General features: G+C 39.7%; 3 protein-coding genes across 4 annotated transcripts in view; 1 reads left to right on the plus strand and 2 right to left on the minus strand.

Annotated features, from left to right (window-relative positions):
• Nucleotides 1-5,511: 5,511 nt before the first annotated feature.
• fbxo4 (F-box protein 4) lies at nt 5,512-9,399 on the minus strand. 2 transcript variants are annotated; one of them, XM_018759036.2, is made up of 7 exons: nt 8,979-9,399; nt 8,160-8,395; nt 7,325-7,545; nt 6,961-7,036; nt 6,628-6,782; nt 5,996-6,183; nt 5,512-5,821 (listed from the first exon to the last, which is right to left on the minus strand). In XM_018759036.2, the coding sequence occupies exons 1-7, from the start codon at nt 9,132-9,134 to the stop codon at nt 5,738-5,740; spliced, it is 1,116 nt and encodes a 371-aa protein (XP_018614552.1). In that variant the 5' UTR covers nt 9,135-9,399; the 3' UTR covers nt 5,512-5,737. The 2 variants fall into 2 exon arrangements, with proteins under 2 accessions (XP_018614552.1, XP_018614553.1); XM_018759037.2 differs by lacking the exon at nt 5,512-5,821 and having other exon boundaries at nt 6,020-6,183; nt 6,614-6,782.
• Nucleotides 9,400-10,196: 797 nt separating this feature from the next.
• On the minus strand, nt 10,197-17,382 carry rimoc1 (rab7a interacting mon1-ccz1 complex subunit 1). The gene is made up of 6 exons (XM_018759046.1): nt 17,274-17,382; nt 16,256-16,365; nt 13,315-13,461; nt 12,939-13,070; nt 12,147-12,261; nt 10,197-10,910 (listed from the first exon to the last, which is right to left on the minus strand). The coding sequence occupies exons 1-6, from the start codon at nt 17,365-17,367 to the stop codon at nt 10,675-10,677; spliced, it is 834 nt and encodes a 277-aa protein (XP_018614562.1). The 5' UTR covers nt 17,368-17,382; the 3' UTR covers nt 10,197-10,674.
• An 893-nt stretch (nt 17,383-18,275) lies between these two features.
• Nucleotides 18,276-22,753, plus strand: part of oxct1a (3-oxoacid CoA transferase 1a) — a 54,458-nt gene continuing 49,980 nt past the window's right edge. Inside the window, exon 1 of the mRNA XM_018758879.2 lies at nt 18,276-18,519. Within this exon, the coding sequence (XP_018614395.1) occupies nt 18,418-18,519 (102 nt within the window). The 5' untranslated portion in view covers nt 18,276-18,417. The remainder of the gene's footprint in view (nt 18,520-22,753) is intronic.

The following is a 22,753-nucleotide window of genomic DNA, read 5'->3' on the forward strand; positions in this document are numbered from 1 at the left end:
TACATTTCTTTGCCAAATATGTAAGAGAGGATAGTCTGTGTGCCATAACATCATCAGGAAAGGATTCTGGGTTGTGATTTAACATGAGTGGTCCGGGAGAAATCTTTTGTTAAAGGTTTCTTGTTTTGTTACATTTTTTGTTAAAGGTTTCTTGGATCATTGCGCGTACCCCACCCATCAAGCTTGTATCTCATCACATTCCCAGAATAAATGTATAAAAGTGCCGGAAGAGACTTTGTACTGAAAACACAGCTGGGATGTCCCCGGAAAAAATCCTGTGAAGACACACTGGAGGGAGATAGAGCCTGTGAATGAACTTGAAATTTCGTTCCTGGATGCTGAGGGAGATGCAGGAAGGGAAGATTTTGGCACACATAGATGACCATTCATGGTTGCTAAAAGATGTTTGTATGTACCTTTATAGTATTTTATATATAAAAGTGGTGTAGTATTGGAGCGGTGCTGAACGAGCAGAATTTCTGGTTGGATCAATACAATTTTTCACTGTCATCTCCCTCCCACTGGAGTAAACAGACTGCGCACAGGAGTGCATCAAAGCAACTGTATAGTCAGTTTTGCTGCCACAAATTCTTTAAAACATGGTAAAACAGAATCTTCAAGGGGGCGTACAACTCCGTGTGTTGCAATGGAGCGAGGGGACTTTAGAGACGGAGCGCTGAGGTTTAGCCAGGCCGACACAGGAATGAGCCTGGTAATTGGTAGACCACCAAAGGTCACTCCTCCGCATTATGGCAAATTTCACTACAGAACATTGTCAACTCTATTACTAAGACCAGACTTAATGCATCTAAATTGCAGTAATTACTTTTTTTATCTGCACTTCGATTAAGAAGATTATTACCACTTAGAAACCCAATTACTGAAAAATGTCATTCCCCTCTATTGCAAAAAACAGTAATGATTCTAAATGAGGCCATTTTAGAAAAATTCATTTATGTAACTTCACAGGTAAGTGTTGCGAGCAAGGGCACCGGGTTCAAAAGCTGATCGATTTGTTTCTCAATTTTGTTCCTATTAAAAGAGCTGGTGACTTTAAAAATACATTTTTCCTTAGTACACTGAATATATAAAAGGACTGTAAAGTGTATGCATAAACAAATACAGTACTGTACAAAAGTTTTAGGCACCCGTTGGGGGAAAAAAAGCTGTAAAGTGAAAATGCTTCCAAAAATAATGTTCTTTATTAATAAACTCTCTACAAAGCTTAGTAACCATCCATCGTCAACGACTGCTTCTCGGGGCGGGGTCGTGGCGGGTCTGGGGTTCGAGCCCTGCTTGGGGTGCCTTGCGATGGACTGGCATCCTGTCCTGTGTTGCCAGGTTAGGCTCCGGTTTTCTGCGACCCCACTTGGGACAAGAGGTCTCAGATAGCGTGTGTTTTCTTTAACAACATACAAAAGCCTTACTGTAATACTGTCACTTTTTGCAAAAGGAATGCCTGGAAACCTAAAATATGCTCTTTCCCATTGACACTAATGCAGAAGACATTAAATAACTGAGCAAAACAAATAGTTTTGTTAAACATCTAAGTGCATAAGATTTTTGCACAGTACTGTATAAACATTTTAAAATCCTTACAGTTAGTTATACCTGTATGAATGGTGTGCCAGCGTTTCCCCACTATTTTTTTAGTTTGGTGAAAAATCTGGTCATAAAGAGACATAGGCCTACGTGCACATGCATGAACACAAGTGACGGCAAAAAAAACAAAACAATGCTCTGTATGTATGTGCAGGAGTTTACATTCAGGTCAAAATTCAGCCTGTTTTTTTTTTCCCCACCACAAAAAAAGGTTTAATACGGTGCTTTGTCTCATGATTGTCTTGCACTCGTTAATAGTGCAGAAAATTTTTTACAGTCCATTCCACTTCACTTTCAGTTAGTACAAAGTGATCATAAGACACGAGAGCTCTGAGAATGGCTCTGACCTCAGTCGTAATGTTGTCCACACTAGTCCTTAAAGACTGTATGTAAAGTATAAGAGCCCGGTAACCTGGCAACAGGCATGAGTGGTCCTCACGACTTGTTAAAGAAGCTGCCTTTTAATTAGAGGGTATGAACAAACAGGTCCCCTTATATTCCTTTATTAAAAGCCATATTGCTCAGGATTTTAACATACTCCTAAAAGAAATTCACATTTAATCATGTTTAAATAATAAAACTATTGTAAATATCTATTAAAAATATATTTATACATATTTTATATTATAAATAGAAAAACAAACATTAATAAATAAAGACAACGGCAATATATCTCACACAAACTTTTGCTACTCACTTGATCTCATCCATAGTCCAGACCCTACCCAAAATCAGCGGGTGCAGGGCTAAGGGTGGCGGCACCCCTAGACAAGACAGCAGTCCATGGAAAAGGCAGCCACACAATCACATCCTAAGGGCAATTCACCTTAAACACACATCTCTGGAACGTGGTAGGAAACCCAGGCAGACACTGGAGGACGACATGCAAACGCTGCATAAACTGAGTGGGATTTGAACCTATGTCCAACCAGCCCAGGTGCACCACTGTGCCAACAACAGCAAGGAGGTATCATAAAAGACAATAAATAACCAAAAGAAAAAAAAAAAAAAAAAAAAAAAAAAAGCACTTGACAAGAGTAATAAGCAAATATGTTTTGTAGTAAGATGTTCTGATAATCTTATTCACCCAATTTTGCAATTCATATACACTGAGTTAAAAGAAGGCTTGCAGCAAAAAAAAAAAAATGCAGGAAGGGAAACGCGCATTTTCAAAACACGAGAATGAACTAGAAAAACAAGTGCTGGTACATCTTGAGCGCCTCCTGTGCTGTGGAACGACTCGGAGCCACATCGCCCCCTAGTGGCACAAACACGAAGTGCACAAGACAAAAACGACTCCACGTGCCAAAAGTGACTTCACTGGAAAAGAAGCAAAACCCTGGAAAAACACATTGTACCTTGTACTGTGTCCAGCAGTGTTGATCAGTTCATGGAGGAAATAACATATTTTCTTACTTCTAGGCACCCCAGATTTGCAAAATACCCTCCAGTTTTCTATTTTTCATATTTTGAATGCAGAAGTTAATGTGAGGAATCAAATCTCAATTTGATTTTGTTTTAAAACAAAATGTAAAACAGAACACTTTATTAAATAGTAACACAACGGCAAAATTACACATTGAGCATAAACATAAGTTCAAATAGAGCTCATGTTCTGTATACCTATGTGCACCAGTAAGAACAATAAGATGTATAGTATGCTGTAAGGGCATATGTATATTATAAAACAGCTTGTCAATCAGTGTGAACTGAAGCGAAAACTAGTTTGAACTGACTAGAGCGGACATAAGAGTCACCTTATTACAATTACTTAAAAGGTGACTAATGTCGCTACAGCGACTCAAACCCAAGCACTCTCCGGTCTGTCTTCAAAAATTTGGATTGGGTTTCTCCAAAAATGTCCGCTACACAAAGGACAAAAAAAAGGAGAGTCATCATCAAGCCCAGGAGAATAGGCGCCACTTGGCGCTATAGGGACAAATTCAAAAGATAATGGTATACAAGATGACGACAAGGGAAACGTTAAAAAGGCACAGCATGTCTGTGCTGCAGAACACACAGACACACAGACCATGCCCAAAAGTGAGCACACACAGAAAAAGGCCACAGCATCTAACAATCAGGTCTGAAAGGACGTGGTAATCTGAGCTAAAGGTACCAAAGGTATGAGGGTTATATGAAATAATGAAAAACAGGCAGATACTCAGAACAGATAATAAGGAGTCTGACACCAGTGACACAAAAGTGTTCGGCGAGAGAAGGGTTCCTTTTTTCCCCCGTTAATAAATCTCCCTGCGTTGATCTAACACCACATGACCATTGAGCAAAAACCAGGCAGGAAAACAAATTCACTACCTTTAAAAACAGAACAAAGTAGGCTGTGCCAACACAAAAGAACAGGGGAAACAACAAGAAACATTTAATAATTCCAACGCAACAGGGGAAGTAATTCTGTGCTCATATTTGGAACCCGTGTCCTCAAAGCCAAAAAAGAGACTCTGTTGCTCCTCGGTCCCAGGCGCTCCCTGCTGACAGAAACCAGAACTCCTTCAGTCAATCGCCCCCTCCACGTGCCCCAGAAATGACTTAAACAGTAACAGTAAATGAGACACTGGGTACCATCATTAAACTAGAGGCACTGAGGGCACATATTTCAGCCCCTTCGAGGATCCTTAACCGTGCTCTGGTGTGTTAGGACTTCTCAGAAATTAGATGCAGAACATAGGAAGTTACCATTTAAACTGACAGTAGAACACCAGTTTTAAAAAAGCCACATTCTTTGTAATCTTAACTTTCAACAAGGTAACCATTGAACAAACTTTAAAAATAATTTCAGACATACACATTAACAAAAAAAATTTATTACTTTTTTTCATTCGAGTAATCTCTTGAACAGAATTTCTTTTCCAATTTATAAACTTACTTTTCTAAAAGAATAATTCACAGCATTTTTTTCTTGGTTCAGCAATTGCATGTAATACTTAGCATGAGTAAATAGCATACTAAAATAGTTTTAATATTTTGCTTACTACTTCAATGTTGTCAAAAAGGGTCTTGAGAAAAAGGCAAATTGAAGTCCAGGATGTGCAGACGTTGACACCTTCATTTAGTATCAGTACGAGAGGATTTATTTATATTGTGTATAAATACAAAACACGCAGGTGCAAACTCACTTTTTCTGGTTTACATGTTACAGTTTGTGGATGGCTATTACCGGGAAAAACACACAGAACTACTTGATGTCCCATCCTACAACCAGAAAGAACAGAAAACTGTACATTAACAACAGCCAGAGACAATGACCAGAGCAACTCGCACTCCAAACCACAGCACAAGTTGGTGTGAACTTCTGTGCCAAGTAGACTAGAAGGGTAGCTAACCCTCTCTTTCCTGGTCTACAATCACTATAGGTGGTCAAGGTGTCATATTTGTGGCCCTTAATTTTTCAGGTCCAGTCCAAGCAGAAGCAAGTCCATTGTACCTTTAAAAAAAAGTATCTGAATTACTTTTGTAAATATATATATCTTTTCAGATGGGTAAAGTCTGAAGTTATAAAATCAGTTTGAATATGTAATGAATTATTATTCATAGATCATTTTACTTTATTGCTAGTTCTATTTTCTGATTTGACCTCAGAAACCAGGGCACTAACACAGCATTTCTGCATTAGATGTGTAAAGACTGAAAAATGTGCTAGTCTTCCTCCTTTGGAATTGGTTAGAAAGAAAAATCAATACATTAACTTCTCTACTAACCTTCCTGGAAAAACATTATGATGATGCAGTACAAAGTCGAAATTTCATCATTTGTTGCAGAATCTACATTTTTACTGATGATTCTGAGCACGAAAACACTGAAAACCAAAAGCAAAGATCAAGCTACTCAAACATTTTGCACTAATTTCGAGAAGAAAAAAAAAAAAAGATTCGTTTAAAAACATTTCTTTTAAAAACTAGACTTTCAGGGACACATTACAAAACCCTGGCAATCTCCCAAAATGTTTAATTCAAAGTAAATCAGCAGAGAACTTTGCAGATAGCATGATATTCGACTCGGGACTATCCAGAAAAATGTGTGACATGGTAGGCCACTTAATTACTTCATGAATGACCGGTAGAGGCAAGAGTAGTACATAACTCAAACCCTTCTTGTGCTGATTCTTGGGCATTTCCAGCTACAGTCTGAGGCCAGATGCCTTTAACAACCATCCAATGCCATCCAAAAGTCCAGTCAGTGATTCATTCACAATATCTTGCACCTGGAGTAAAAATATGTGTTTTAGTGTTTACACACAGATTGCATCTCCTGGTGTACATACAACTAACATTTCCAAGTCAGAAACATTTGACCCTAGAAGATTGCTCATGGTGAAAGACACTTAAGACACAAGCAATATATGAATGTTTGCTCAGGGTCTACGGCTGCTTCTTACCATCCATGGGTTGGGCAGAATTTGGAGATTGAGCTGTTGTGCCAGGTACACACAAGGGGTCCTGGTTCTAGCTCCACCTGGCTCTTCCCTGGCCACACAGGACAGAACTAGTATGGGCCGTGATGATGGGCCCAAGGCTGGATCCAGCATGGCCCGGATCTGAGCTCGCTCCATTTCCCGCTTGTCACCTACACATAACACAAAGTGGCACACGGACAGCTTTCAAATCACAACAACGTCACATAGGTCAAAGATCAATGCCTACAACCTGCATACCTTGGAGAGCTGCATGTGGGATATACTGCAAATGCCACTATTCTGAATGCAAAAAACATTAAAAAAAAACTTGATAGAAGCTACAATAAAAATATTAAAATATTAACATTCGAGAGGTCATATGAACATGCATTCCATGATAGTAGTTAATAGAGACTCTGCTTAATTTGTAAATAGATAATCACACACAATCATCGTGCATATCAGTAACTTCCCATTGTAAGAGAGAGAAACTGACTTCCATCTGTGCAGCAACAGGACCAAAGGGGGTTGGAGGTATCCAGCTACGTTTTTATTAAATAGCTATTGCCTTTTAGCAAAAATTTTTACTGTAGTGCACACCTCTTCCTCCATACCTCTTCCAGGTTCAGAATTGGCTGCGTAGATGAAGCCATCCACAGCTCGACATACTTCCTGAACCTGAGGTACGATGCAGCAGTTGGGGTCATCTTGGACAAACAGTTTACTCTGCACATTCTGCTGTTCAGCACGGGCTCTTTCCCTTTCCATCCTACACAAATTTGACATACTGGTCAGGTAAAATGTCACATGCACTGCCCAAAACCAATATGTTTGACAACGACCTCGAAGTGCTCGAGTCACAGAAAAACAAGTGTTGCTGAAGAAGCCAAATTCAACTGAAAATGGGCAGATATGCAGAAAGTTGTATTTAATCCTGAAATACTCACCTGTTGTTTGAGTAAAGGGTCAAAATGTTGAACCTGTGCTGATCATTGAACATGAAACTAATTCCAGAACCAATACCTGGGGGAAAATTCAGAAAAATTAACAACATGCAAAATGTTACAAAACAGAAAATAAGGCATTATTTTTAAGCCAATGCCATTACTATTATTTTCATAAGACACTACTGACTATGTGGTAACTACAGTTTCATGCAATCAAAGGAAAAATAATTATTTTCTGAAAATGCTTCCCATTCCAAAAAGTCAGGAGATCTGTTTTTTTCTTTTCACAATATAATAATTTCATTGCTGGACCATCACTACCCCCTGCTGGAAGACAAAGACCAACAGCCAGCAAGGGCTGTACCTTCAATCTGTCTCTGGGGAATCCCTGCTGCCACAGGCAGGACATTTGGCGAGTGCATCAGCTTTGCAACCAGGGAGACATCCAGCTGCTCCAGGCCTGGCCCAAACATGGCAAAACGGGGCTCTGTGGGGACCACAAGGGACTGAAAGAAGGATGTGACCCTATGGGCAGACTTCGGGCGGCGCCATTGCCGTCTACACGCAGGACTGCCTCTCAGGTAACTGTGGAGCAGGACATTGGGAAAGTGTGTGAACAATAAGAGTCCGGCACAGACCACTTCTCTTCAGGGCTCTCTTAAGCTATTGTAGCACTGCAGATAGAGGAATGACTCTGAATTGCACTCAAAGGACAAAGGTTTGAATCCTGTTCTCACAGCAGTACCCTCAAGCAAGGTACTTAACCTTACCTGCTTCAGTAAAAATTAGGCAGCTAAATGGATGACTAATTGCCAGTAGATTAGAATACAACCTACCATTGTAAGTCACTCTGGAGAAAAATGTCAGCTAAATTAAAAAACCGATACAAAAACCCAGCAAAAGATATACAATATCAGCAGATAACACAAAGTGACTTTGGAGAAACTCATCAGCTAAATGAATAAATATTAACAATAATGATAGGACAGCTGGCAGCATAGTGGTTAAGGAGGCAGGTCTTTTAACCTGATGTTGCTGGTTTAAGATGTCTCGACCAAGACCCATAACCTGAACTGTTTCAGAAAATCAACAGTAACATTAATGGTTAACACTGCATTTACTCTGCGCAAAAGAATGAGCAGAGTATTAGCAATAATGATAATTTATTAAAACAGGCATGGACTAGGAGCTGTACCCACTCTGCCATGAAGTCTTGACTGGTGTCGTCCTCGTCCCGAAAGAGCGGTGCCTCCAAAGCCTCTAAGTTGGGCATACTGGTGTGGTCAACGGAGGGCCAGAGCGGCATGTCTCGGAGCAGAAAGTACCTCCAGAGCAGGGGGTCTCGGACAACTGACCTCCAGTAACAGCTGGTCCCCCCCAGCCGACAGAGGTCTTGGGGGGTCAGGAAGGACATGATGCGAAACTGCAAGTCCACCTAATGAGGACAAGAAGAAAAGTGTGGACATGTTATACAGCAAACTGAGCTTCTATACTTTTTAGGGGACAGTCAGAAGCGAGAAGGTAGTGCCCTTATAGAGCGCTTCTCTTTACTGGTAGGTTGTTGGTTCAAAACTACACTCCTGCCCTTGTACCATTTAGTAAAGTACTTAACCTCAAGTCTTGTGTGACAATTTAAATAGTCTGCTGTTTAATAAATCATGGGCAACTGATTGTAAAATTGGTGACTATGTATGTTATGACATTGCAAGTCACAACAGCTTCGAGTTATCAGTTAAATAAAGAGAGGAAATACTCGACTTAACAGTAGCAATACTTCTCTTGCCAACTGAATCAATGATTCATTTAACTTGATTTAGCTTCGGAATCGAAGGGAAAAATAAAATGCAGTTAAGTTTTTTTTTTTTTTTTTTTTTTTTTTAAATTATTTTAACTCGTCCAAAAAAAGCTTCGAACCAAGCTTCTGTCTGAGACAAACAGGATGTTTGAAAGGACTAAGGTAAGGAGCAGTCAGTGTGAATATACGACCGACCCCCGACCCACACCCACCCTCCTCTCACCGGCAGACTGTCCAAGTATCCTCCTTCGCCTGTTCGCTCTTCCTCCTTGTCTGCCGTTTGCTGGACGCCGCTCGGGTCACTTCTCACATTAAGGAAGTACTTGTCCCTGAAGCGTTTCAGGCTCCTGATGACGGCGGACTCGCTGTTCCCCTCCATGATCGCTGCCAGACCCCCCCGCCCCTGCCACACAGAATAAGAATCGCTTCACGACGTCGACGACGGTCCTCAAGCTTTTTAAACGCACTTCTGTTCGGAAGGGCCGCTGCCGGCCAGTTGTCTATTTCCACTTCCTCTGCAGCGTAACTGTATCCGGAAAAATTGTCATTCGTTATTTTCATGGTATTTGTGTATAACTACTGTGTAAAACTCTCGTATAACAACCACAGTGAGGTGGTGTAACAAGTTCCACGTCCTTTCTCTGCGTCTCCCTTTGATTCGCAAACAGGAAGAGGTGCATGGTGGTCTTTGTAGTTTTTAAAAATAACGCCTTATTGGTCCACAGCTCCCTAACGAATGTCCACGAGCTGGGGTCCCCCCCCGCAAACGCCTCCGACTGTCCCCAAACTACACATTCTCCTCTCGCTTGCAGAATATTCAGGGTAAATATACGGTTTTGCATACAGCTATAGTAAGTCGTGTTAAAACTTCGTCTTCTACTGGCTGTCCACCATTGATTCCCTAACGAGAAGAGATGCATTATGGTTTTTGTAGTCCCGCCACCAAACGTAATACACGTTGATAAAATCACACGCAGTCTGAAATCGTCTGTCCCGAGCGGGGTCGCGGTGAACCGGAGTCTAATCCAGGAACACAGGGCGCAAAGGCTGGAGAAAGGGGAGGACACACACCCAATATGGGACACCAGCCCGGCGCAAGGCACTCCAAGCAGGACTCAAACCCCAGACCCACCAGAGAGCAGGCACAGGCTAAACACGCTGCGTCACCACACCCGCCTTGATAAAATCATTCAGCTGCAGAACTCCAACTCACAAGCAGTCTTAATGGAATTTGATACCACACAAAACTACAAGTTGTCTACCTTTGATTTATAAATAATGTAGAAAAAAGTAGAACAGAAACATGTTGTACTGCAAAGCATAGACTTAACCAATGCCAATTGTACATTTTTACATCAGATGAATAAGCTGTATAAATTCAAAGTATGTTTAAATAACTGATTTACTGTTACTTTAAAAATGCATTTATTTTTCAATGGGCATAAAAAGAAATTAATACATATTTAAAAGAATACCAAAACTATGGTTTTCCATTTAAATGTACTACAAAAATATCAAAGATCTCAGATCTGACCATCGCCTTCCATCAAAGCATGGAAAAGGGTTTCCAACAGGTCAGAACAGTGGTGGCATTACAATAGACATTTCAAACAGATCTGTACATACATAAAATGGCCATGAATACTGAAGTTGTGAACACAAATTAGTTAACACAATTAACTATGTTTCATAAAATAAAAAAACCAAACAAAAAAAAACAATAAATAGGAGCAGCTGTTACGTTATCTTTTGTTCCCAGCTGGATTTTAATTATCTTTTTTAAATAACACATTACTTTAACAATTCTGAAAGGAAAACACATGCTTGGCCAACAGTCTGGAAGATAAGTGCATTTAGAGGAGGACATATATTCCCATTCCTTCCATTCATTTTTAACTTAATTTTACAACTTTAACTATTTACTGTAGTATACTCAGAATCTCCTTGGCATTCTCTGTGTTCCAGCCTTGGCCTTGGAGTGGGCCCTCACACAGCTGCACGTATTTGTGAAGGATCTGTGTGCCGATATCCCGGAACGGAATTCGCTCCTCCTTCCACCCTGCTGTCTCCAGGCTGAAGTCTTCATACTTCACTGCCCAAAAGCACATCTCCCCAATGTACATCAAGGTAAGGAGGTGGGTGTCTGAAAATATGCCTGTTAAAAATAAGTCTAGTTATTAAGACAAATACCTTAGAGTTTGCCAGAATGCAAGAGCTGGTGGTTATGTAATCTTAGTGTTTGCTCTGAACAACATGCATAGGTTACTTGCCTAAAATGTACAACCTACACTGCAAAAACTTAGTGTTACACACCTGTGAGGTGCCTCTAAGTTACCAGCAGTGAGAGATGCACTGCTCCTCCAATCGGCGCTAGCTCTCCTGCAAGGTGTTGTGCGACCAGCAGTCTGTAAAGCAGCAACTGGCCAAAAGAATTTACTAAATGAGCACTTAAGTATCTTACTACCAACCTTGGTACTTGAAGTCGAGACATGTAAATTATGAAGGAAAAAAAAAAAAATTGTTGTTTTTATTAGAGAATTACACTTGCAATTTTGTAACTAGCTTGCACTGAACCAACAGTGCTACACTGAAATGAAAACTACATCAGCAGTGTTTTAAATGCTTTGAATGTTTCTGGAAACCACCAGCTCTGCCAACAGAACCACAGACATTTCTGACATGTCTGACTTGCCTTATCCAGAGGACCAAAAAAAAAAAAAAAAAAAGTATGAGGTCAGCTCTCCAGTAGTAAAAGAGGCAGTATCCCCACCCATCACAACAGTTGACAATATTTCACTTTACACTCCTACATAACTCAAGCAGCTTTACTTCTGAATCCAACACTCCCATCCTGACAGACCAGATCCTTCATAAAGAACTAAAAATAACTATTAAAGGTGTTCTCTTTGCCAGTATATATGACACAATTAACTCTGAGGCTCTCCTTTAAAGTAAATCTAGTTTTAAAATTAAATGCAGTTTTAAATTAACAATGTGAATCCTGTTTTTGACAAAAAGTACTATTTATTGATTCAGCTTAGGCTATGGAACATGCCTGCCAGCTAAACAGCATTATTACACTGTATTCTTGGGTTACTTTATTATCTATATTGTTTCTTATAATAATCAGGGGAATTAGGGGAGCGTAGTGGTTAGAACAACCGCCTTTGGACCCAAAGGTCACAGGTTGGAGCCTCACCTCCAGCTGTAGTACCCCTGAGCAAGGTACTTACTCTCAATTGCTCCAGTAAAATTACCCAGCTGGGTAAATGGGTAAATAATTGTAACCTTAACATTGTAAGTCGCTTTGGAGAAAAGCCATCAGCTAAATGAATAAATGTAAATGTAATCAAAGGCAGCTGCCTTCCCAAAAGGTACGGTTTGTGCTTACCCTCTGACAGGAGATCTGCTGTCGCAGAGTCATGACATACAGCAATGTCACTGAGCTTCACCGAGTTCCTCACTTGGAGCATTCTTAGCAGGTAACGTACGCCTTCCTGAAGACACTACAACAAAACAGGTGCAGCAAATGGTGCTAAGAGCCAGCAAATGTTAAGGGTAAAATAAATAGATCAAACTTAATACAACATGTAGTCCGCTGAAAAGTATTTTACAGATTAAACTTTACATAGTTTAAAACTGTTCCCTTTACATTTATTAAGCCCTGTTCCCATTTTAAAACAGTGCTGCACTACATGCTAAGTCTACACTGTACCCTGATTATCATGGCATTTGCTTAACGCAACTTATTGTACTTGTATCCCGATTAGCCTGTAAGCTACTTCAAATAAAATGTTGGATAAATGTACACATTTAAATCTAAATGCAATCTAACATATACACAATTCCAGACTTCGTTAAAACAAAAAACTCAATGAAAGGAGAAAATGACAAGTAGCATAATTTGCTATAAATTATGTTGGCAGATACAGAACCTTAAATTCTAGATTCAGACAAAAAATAACCAGTATACTGGCTCCTGGTGTGATGAACATTCAAGGTATAAATTTAAGAAGGTACAAAGATTATATTTCCCTCACCGTTCTATTTTTTCAAATTTCTGTCTTGCGGAACAAAAGCCACATGTTTTTGTACTTGTACATTAGCTTGTCCTTGCCACCAAAGAATGAAGATTTATTGCAAAGAAAAATAACAGTAACAGAATACAGAACAAATAACCAACCTTGAGGAAGGTGGCTTTGTTCTTCTTGATCCACTGCTTCCTTTGATGGAGGGTATGACAGTACATGTACAAAAGCGCACCCCGTCGCCAATATAAGCATTCCAGAAGCTCCAGTCCGAGTACTGAGGTCACCTGGTCAGGCAAATAAGACAGTCAAGACAGAGAAAACATGATATATAATGTATAAATAATGTGAATTGATTTTGTGCATCATCTCTTATAGAACAATTTACTACCTTCCACATGCTTGATCATGTTTCTAACAATAAAAATATCCATGCTGGTAAATATTAAAATTCATGCAGAGCTCAAACATAATCAGGCTCTTAACTGTACATAACATACGAGTGGAGAGTCACTAAGTCATATGGTTTACCTCCTGGGTTGGAGCCAGTCTTCCAGCCAACATCTCCGGTTCTGTCAGATCCTGTAGCAGCTGCTGTATTTTATACGGAGATGCATCCTCAGGAAACTCCTGGTCCACCAGCTGGTTCTCCTCATAAAATGTGATGTCCAGGATTACCTGGAAAAGAACATAACAGCACATACACATAAATCTTTATAATTTATGTTTTAACTGTAAGACCCAAACATTCCCCATGATGATGAGAATCATTTTAAAAATGGAGGGCTACATCATGAAACAATACAGAAACCAAACTAGCTTGTACTGGATGACACAGGGCTTTGCTATAAATAATTACCTTATTATAAAAAGGCAGCAACCAAAAATGTAATGAAATATGGTTTCTGTATTGAAACCTATCAGGATTATGTAGTGAAGTGCCATATTAAATGGCAAACTTCTACATCTCCGAGTACTACTTCCAACATTATTTGCATCATTAACTGGGTACTAGAATCAGCAGTGACGTTCCTCACCAACTTCCTATAAAAACTTCAAGCAGTGAGTTATAGGAGTCATTAATAGGGGTCAGGGCTTTAAAAGAGATTTCAGTTCTGAAGATACTTTTTGGCCCACTTGTATTAAATATGAATTTTAAACTGATTTTTAAAAAAAACTTACTGTACTTCGTTTACCTAACCTTAACACTGACAGACCTTTCCCCATACAATTTAAAAGTGCCACCAAATACATTTCGCTGACACCTTCTCCAAAGCAACTTAAGTTAAATACAATTATTTACCTATTTATACAACTGGATAATTTTACTAGAGCAATTTAAGTATCTTGCGCAAGGGTATAACAGCTGGAGGTGGGATTCAAACCTGTGATCTTTTGATCCAAAGGAACAGCTCTAAATACTGAGCTGCCAACCATCCCCAAAATGAATACTTTATTATATTTGGTTTACTTGGAACTAATTTTTCAAGACAGAGATTAACCATAACCACAGATTAAATTACTCTCATTACTGACCACCAATTTTTCACTGAGGACGAACAAAAATTTGTATCCAGATAAGCAGCCCTATATAAATAGTGATTTGCTTTATTCAACCAATTCATTATATAAATCAGTAAGAAAAAAGAAATTAAAACTTGTATTTAAAAGAATAAGACACATGAATTTGTGTGATGCCAGCATGACTGAACAAGTGCCTTGCAAATATATCAAATAAAACCAGGCTGTATGATTAGTCAGGTAGCTGTGCTGTTTATCAGTTGGTCATTAAATATTTTTTACGTATGAAGTTATGCATCTTAACATCCTTAGCAACTCAAAAAAAAAAAAAGACTTAACTTTTGAGTAATGAATTTTTCCACTCAAACTATTTTGACAAATATTGACGGTGGTATACCAATTCATAGTCACGCTAGAGTTTCAACCAATGCACCAACAAACAGTGACAGCAAATATTAAGTACTGCCTTAAAGTTTTCAGTAAAGTGTCACCTCTCCATCATCCTCTTCTAGTGTGTAATTACTTTAGTCCCAAGTGGATACAGGGTTGTTTATGCATCAATGTAAACAACCATTTGCATTGTTTATCATTTTTTAAAATTATGCTTTTATTTATGTTTTTATTGGGAATTAGTGGATTTCACATATTTTGGGTAGAAAAAGATCCAATGAGCATAGACACCCTGGCTTAACTTTTGGCCTTGGTTCTTCATTGGCATTCTTATTTACATAGCGTCGTAAATACTCCTGCCACAGGACTCAGAACCTTCAGGTGTATGCACAAGCCATCCTGGCTTATCAAAGGGAGGAGTTTTTTGTCCCGTCACTGTCTGCAATTTGCTGAACAGGAGAGACAGAGATTCCAAGAGGTAGAGAAACTCTGTTCCCTTCTGAAAAGCCATCTTCCCTCCTACTCTGTGGAGCTCTCTGGATTGTTGACATTAACATTTAGATTTGTTCATTTAACAGATGCCTCTCTCCAAAGGAATGTAAAACTCAAAAGTAAACAAAAATGCAATTCACTAACAACGCTGGTGAATCCAGACACTCAGTTCTCCAAGTACAGTCACTTAGTTCAATGTCAGAGTTTTGCCAGCACACATAAACAAATACCTGCATAGAGAACTGATGACGAGCTCCTGAGCCTCTTAGTGTCACAGTTGAATTATGAACTTTTTGACTAACGAACCAATGTTGTGTGTCAATTAAGTTTCCAAGTCAGGGACCAGCTGTAAATTCAAGCTGTATACATAGTTAACTTGCCCTTTGATGATAGTCATTCACAATATTCACACTGGTAATGTTATTGTTCATAGGAGAAAAAAAAAAGTCATAAGAGAGTACACAGCACTTGACTCATGAATATATTGGCTGGTTTAATACTCAAAATAATTCCAGTGAAACTCATTCACACTGGTAATGTTATTGTTCGGGGGGGGGGGGAATCATTGTTTCGGTAGGCCAGCTGAAAATGAAAGTGTGGTTTTCATTAAAGTATGCCTACAACTTTTCAAAACTTAACAGATCTGCTACTGTGTGTGGTGATGAAAAATGATTTTTATAAAATGTAAAATGCCACAACACTAAGATTTTAGTACTTATGCGTTCACTGGTTCTAGCCTGTTAAGACTCCGTTTAGCATTCAACATACTTACCTTAAAAATTGAGCTTCTATGATATCAACTTATAACCATGTGAAAAAACAAAAACAGCAACATGGCAATATTCAGTGTTAAGACAAACGGTGATCAGATCAAAGATTTTTCTTGGCATCCAACTTTCAGGCAGTTAAGGGAAAGAAAATCCCCCCACTTGTCAGACAGAAATAAGACAATTATATATTACAGAAAGGTAAATTCATACATTTATGAAGGCAGTGCTATTCATAACATGTGGAATGCCCCCCCTCCCCACTTAATCCAGAATCATTTTCATTTCATTAACTGCAATACCTGAGTGTAATCCTGTAGAAGTTTGGGGAGACTGCTACCCTCTCCCCCTTGTCTGTAATAGTTTTTCAACTTGTCTAGTATGGCAGATGCATTCTGTAAATAGTCATCATCTAGGAAGAAATAAAGTAGATTAATTACTTATTCACACAAAATCATTCAACGTTTGCATTGTCATTGTATATCTAAAGCATCATCATAATTTACTGGCCATTTACAACAGGTTTACAGAATCTACTCCTGGGTTAAATTTAAAAAAAATAAAAGAAAATCTTAGAATTAACGTTTCAATTTACCTCCTTGGCTAACTGAAAATATACTTCAAAATACATAAAAAGAACATACATATTTAATTTTAATCTGCATATGATACAGGTGAAACTTTGAGAGCAGTGGGATTAACCTGTTACTCTGAGTCTGATTCTTGCAGCAGGAGAGACTAAGAACAACAAGTACTCGTAACCTGAAGGTTGTTGGTTTGAGCCCTGCTAACCTACTGCAGTAGTGCCCTTGAGCAAGGTGCTTAACCTGAAATGATCCAATATCTCGCGCTTCATATTTTTCACGTAAAGCGCTAGCAACGTCGATATATCGATATATATATATAGTAATGCTGATGGTAACTAAGTATATAGGCGAGCGAAATAGTGGGCGGGGTAAATAACGAAGTCCGTTTCTCAGCTGGGCCAAGAAATTTCTTGAAGAATTTGACAAAATATTGAGCATGTTCTGCAGGGACTTTTTGCGCCAAAGCACTATCTGGATATCACACCGTCATGTGGCATGAGATCATTTTCAAAACGGACGACGTCCCTCAAAAATTCGCACCTCAAAAAAAAGAATTCATCTCAGATCTCAGGACAACTGTTAGCCTACAACACAAGCAGTTGACGAACAACAACAGTTAAATCAATATTTTTTATCCGTGAAACGAAAATGAACTTGAAGCCATATTTATTTTCGCTTGAGCGCAAACATCGATACAAAATCGATTCCTCCTGAAGCGTGATAATATGATTACCTTGTTTTTGTACACGGAGACTAGCGCACTTGCTATCCAGCTCGGATATTCGTCTCTCCAGCTCAAAACCCTGCCTTACGCAGTCGTCGGCCATGGCGAACCACACGGTCACGTGATCCGGGCACGGCGGAAACGTGCGCGTTCATGTGACCAAGAGTGAAATCATCGTCGTCGTCGTTTTGGGTGTGGAAAATACAGGGTTTAATCGCGAATAATATTACATGTGAAAATTTCTAGAAAGCAGCTGATTTTAATGTTACTTTTAGTCCTACTAATCACGGCTGTGCCAAATTGAGTGCCGAGATACCGGCAAGGTGGCGCAGTCGTTAGAGCTGTCGCCTTTCTTTCGCTCGACGGAGCAGGTCCTGCAGCAGGACTAGGCAGGAGATTGAACGCCCAAATTTCAGAGGTCCGACAGTGTTGCACACCTGCAATAATTATTTACGTCCATAAATTACATGTAACTGACACTTTCTCAAGGCAACTTATTTATTAATGAGCTTTACAATTTCCAAATTTAGTCGGCACGGAATTCTAAATACGTCATCTACAGGAAGGAGTGCGGAATTTGAACCAGAAAGGTTCAGAAAATAAAACAGCGGGTGGCAAAATCATGGCTGCAGCCATCGCCTCACAGTCCACAAACCAACGGTTTGGGCCCCACATCCTGCAGTGTAGAGTCCTCGAGCTAGGTATTTACCTTCACTCAGTAAAAATTACCCCATGTATGAACTAAGACAGCCTAATTAGTCTTGACGAAAAGCGTTTGGCAAATAAATAACAGCTCAGTCCTATTTACTACGTGTTGGCTCGATAAAAGAAAAATCGAAATGGAGTGGAATAAGTCATCTCTCATTAACATACATCCAGGCATTTCATGACATCCACCTACAGATGCTTACACTGCCGGTTTCAGGAATTCCTATATTGGCGCATGCGCTGTTCGGCAGTGAAGCGGTTAAAATTAAAATGAGGCGGCCGAGCCCCCGTCACTCCCCCAACCCCCTCCCTCCAGTGTCCGACACCAGCTGCTGGCCTGTCTTGATTGCGTGTGTGTGACACGCTGTCGATTGCAGTAGAGTACTGGTCCTAAACGCATCACCATCATCAGTCAACATCACAAAAAGGAAAGCATCTGATAAATATGGCGGCCTTGGTTTTGAAGACGGCGGAGAGACTCCTGTACAGGAACCTGTGCGCAGCTCGCAGGGCTCATTTAAACGCCGCCACGCGATCCGCCAACAAGGTCGGTGTTTGAGATCTCACCATGAGGCGCACTTGTGCAGGATTAAGAGCTCGCTCTGTTCGTCATCCTATTCTGTTGTTCCGTTTCCAGATTTCAAGTGAATTCATATTTCAAATATTGCATTAGACTGTTATAGACATGCAAAATTGTATCCAGTCTGTTATGGATGCGGAATACACATCATATAATAATGTGTGTCATGCAGTGCAAGGCGTTGCATGGCGGGAGCTGTTCATTGTTTGTTCACATTCCATATATATTGACGGGTCAGCTGTTGTTTCATGCAGTAGCCGTATTTCCAGGGCACATGATCATAAATTCATCGCATCACCTGGTAACGATTTGAATTTTGGGTTTTGTGTTTAACCCCAAGCGACGCATGTCACAGGAAGCGGTACCGAGGCAGCCCGTTGAACTGGCTGACCTTGGTCGATGTGAACACGATCGGCCACGAAATGAATGCTCCTGCGGGAAACTCTTCTCATCATTATTATAAAAAGAACGTAATATTGATCTGGTGCTTTTTAGATATCCGTTTTTTTTTTAAGCAGCCTCTTCCGTCCTTTTGTCCTGCTCTTCTGGCACGCTCGACTTTGTGTGGCCAAATCCCCGTTACCTACCAGCGTATGTTTGTGTACAACCTTGACCAATGTATTAATTATGACTGTAGATTTCACCTTTAAGTAGTTCGGAGGTGCTGAATTGAATATGAATATGTATATGTCGCCCGCACCTTCCCCTGAGACGACCTTTAGCGCACCGTGTTTGCCGGCTGCCAGGTGACTGGTCCCGTCCCGACTGGGAGAATCAGGCCATTGAGTTTTCCCTGTCCTTCACTGAGGATGTTCATTTAATACCCCGCTGAAAGCTTTCTGAAAATACATTTCGTGCAGATATTCATTGCACTTTACCGTTACTTGGTTTTTTTTATACAGTCACAGAGCCTCATCAAAGTATTGTGGTAGGGATCTAAAATGTCAGCGTGTATTTGGCTATAAAACGTTATAGCAGAGATAGGTTGTCTCGAGTTAGATTCAGAAATCGTAATTTTCAAAGTAGATTTTAGCAACAATACTGTAACGACCCGCGTTACCGGGAGTTTGAGCAGGAATTGTTTCTTTGTAAGTTGGATTGTGGGTAAGTTGTAAATGAGGTGTTTAACCGTTGTGGGGACTTATGGGGGAATAAGGGGGTGACTGTGTTGGCCAATGAGAAGGGGAGGAAAAGCTTGGGGGCCACAAAGCAGGCTGGGAAATCTGATTGAGGTATAGGTCCTTGAGGAAAAGTGCTCCTCGAACCGATGCCGACCTAGTATTTTTTTGTGTGCTGGTGTTCCAATAAACTTTCTTGGCGATCGCTGCGCGCTACAGCACTATTTGCTTTGACTCATATTTGTAAAGAAACAATTTTACTCTACGTTTATTTATTTAGCAGACGCTTTTCTGATTGTTACGTATTGTCACGCTTCTCAGTGCCCTTTGTATTTAATTTGTTTTAGTTTTGTGATGACAACATTAGTGCTAGTTTTCCTGTAGCCTTAGTAACACTTTGTCAGTTGATTCCTGTGAATTTCATTGACCATTGTTAGCTGCCATTCAGATTGTCATATCTCTTTTACTACAAACCAATAGCAAAACCTCCTCACTGTCAGCTGATATCTCCTTGAATTTGATTGGCTGTTGTTAGTTGTCAGTGATTCCTCTTATCACAATGATCACTAACCATGCAGAAAAGAGTAATTTAAACATTCCCACAAAAGAACATGTTTGAATACCAGGGAGGATTTGCTGAGAAGCATGGGTTAGGGTGAAATTTCAAATTCACTCTGATTTGTCATTCTGTATGTCTGTCTGTCATTCATGTCTGTCTGCAGTTAATTGACAAATTCTTCCAAAGCAGCTTACAACAGTTTACCCATTTCTACACCAGGGCTTTTACACATGGCACAGATGCAGTAGGAAGTGCTGTTGTCACACAGTGTCTGGGCTATTAGGATAAAAGTCCAAATTCAGCTCAGTCTTTGCAAAGTTTCCGTGTCCTATTTCGGTTTCTTCCGAGTGCCCCCGTTTCCTCCTACAAAGACATGTTTCAGGTTAATTTGTGACTGTCTAAATTGCCTGTAGTGTATGGTCACCCTGTGATGAATTGGCATCCCATTCATGCTGTACCATCCTTTGTCTTGCATGCTGTGCTTCTGTGATAGGCTCCAAACCACCATGACCCTGATGTACACACAAGGTTGATGATAGTGAGTGAATGATGCCTTTTCCTTTATAAAAAGGCTGTACCCCAGGCAGTACCATGGTCAACCTTTAATAATAACGTGCTTTTGAATTAAATTTGTAACTTTACAGCAATATTCCATGTTTTGTGGTATTTTTTTATTTTTAAACTTCAGTCCTGCTTCTCATAGTTACTAGCAAATCATGATGCTGAATCCAGCTAGCCAATTAGTTTTTTTTTTTTTGTCTTTCATGCCATTGGCAGACCTGCTGAAGTACAGAATCAATCCATGAGAGTTCACTGACTTTTTCTTCACTTTATTTGTGAGTGTGTGATGGTTACAGTGGATGAGGTTGAAGGATAAGCAGTATGGGGGATAATGAAAGGAAGTGATAGCAAGAATTTGGTTAAGTCTCCTGCTCAGCCCAGAGAAGGAAAGAGAAGCTTGTGTGTGGGTTATACAGCCTGAGGGTATATTGGCTACATATCTGGTAAAACCAAAATATCTTTTAATTTAGCTTCAGTAACCCTGGTCGTAACGTTATGGTGGGGTGGAGCCCGTCGTAGAATCATTCAGTGCAAGGCATGGGGGTACACCCTGGGCAAGAATTTAAAAAAAAAAAAAAAAAAAAAAAATATTTTTTTTTTTAAAACCAAAATACACACAGTCTGATTTGTTGTGATTTTTAATGGTCACATTTATGCTCATTTTATTTCATTTTAAGCTTGGATAAATGTATAAACCAAATGTGTTAAAGTGAGTAAGCGATGGAGCAATGTTACAATAGGCATTTTATGTTGTAAAAACATTTCACCACCTAATTAGGGGTAGAGATATTCTTAATGCTATTTCATATGTATTTCTACCCCAAAAGCAAATGTTCATGAATGATTGCATTCCATTGCATTGTCCACAACCTCTTGTCCTAGTTAAAACAATTTCCCCCTTTTTTAACAGGAACATTTCTTTCAAATGATCAGAAAATGCTTCCGGTATGGCTTTGAAAGGCATTTACGCCCAGGTGGGATGTGCTGTGGCTTTGTGGTACTTCTGCTGGCTTGAAAGCCAGTTCTTCAGAGCTTCATTTATGGTAACTGTTTGTTACGAGGCCCCCCTAACCATGGGCATTTCTCTTCCTTTTCATCAATTTTGCTGTCAAATTGCTTAGTTAGAGCATAGAAACTTGTAATCTATTTGATGGGTTTACATCACATCCAGGCAGCAGGTGCTCTTATTCACACTAAAGTACATGGCCAGAGTGAGGGAAAGGCACAGGGCATTTGGTGCATCAAATAATGGTGCAGGTGTCCCTCTATGTGTACAGCATCAATTGCTAGATAGCCATGCAGGGTAATAAGTGGGGGTGGTACAGAAATTGTTGAATGCTTCATAATTTTTGGTTTTCTAGTCTGAAATGTTGTCTTTATATTATGTCTTATACTGTATTAGAATAGAGGACATGATTCAGCTGTTCTGATGGGTTTTCTTGTATGAAATGGATTCACTCAAATGAGAACTGAAGTGAAAGTGAAACATACTACTTCTGCTAAATCACCATTAGATCAGACAGATATAACACTTCTGATTGATGCTAATAATTTGCTGTCATTTCATATTTAATCAGTGCTGTGATGATAGCTTTTCCTCATAGAGGGTTAAATTTGCTTGGCTACTTTTTGTGTACAAGTGATTTTGCTGGGAACACTTGCTAATTTAACATTAGGGAAAATACTTAAAGCATGATCACAACTGTGGACTTGCTGTAATAGCATGATTTAAAACTTCAGCTGTCAGATGATTTGATCTACTGGGTACATTTGAGAATGTTAGGGCACAATTCTAAATCTGATGTTTGGTATAAGAGCTGATTGTAGCACTTATACAGCACATCCCTGAAAAATGCATACAGTATAGCTGTCAATTTTCACCTGGTGTCAGCTGGTCACATTGCAGTGCATAACTGTGGTGTGATGCTGGTGATGGAAATTGGAAAGCTTTAGAAAGCTGTTT

This window comes from Scleropages formosus, chromosome 17 (genome assembly GCF_900964775.1).
Source record: "Scleropages formosus chromosome 17, fSclFor1.1, whole genome shotgun sequence".
In the NCBI taxonomy this organism is placed as follows: domain Eukaryota; kingdom Metazoa; phylum Chordata; class Actinopteri; order Osteoglossiformes; family Osteoglossidae; genus Scleropages; species Scleropages formosus.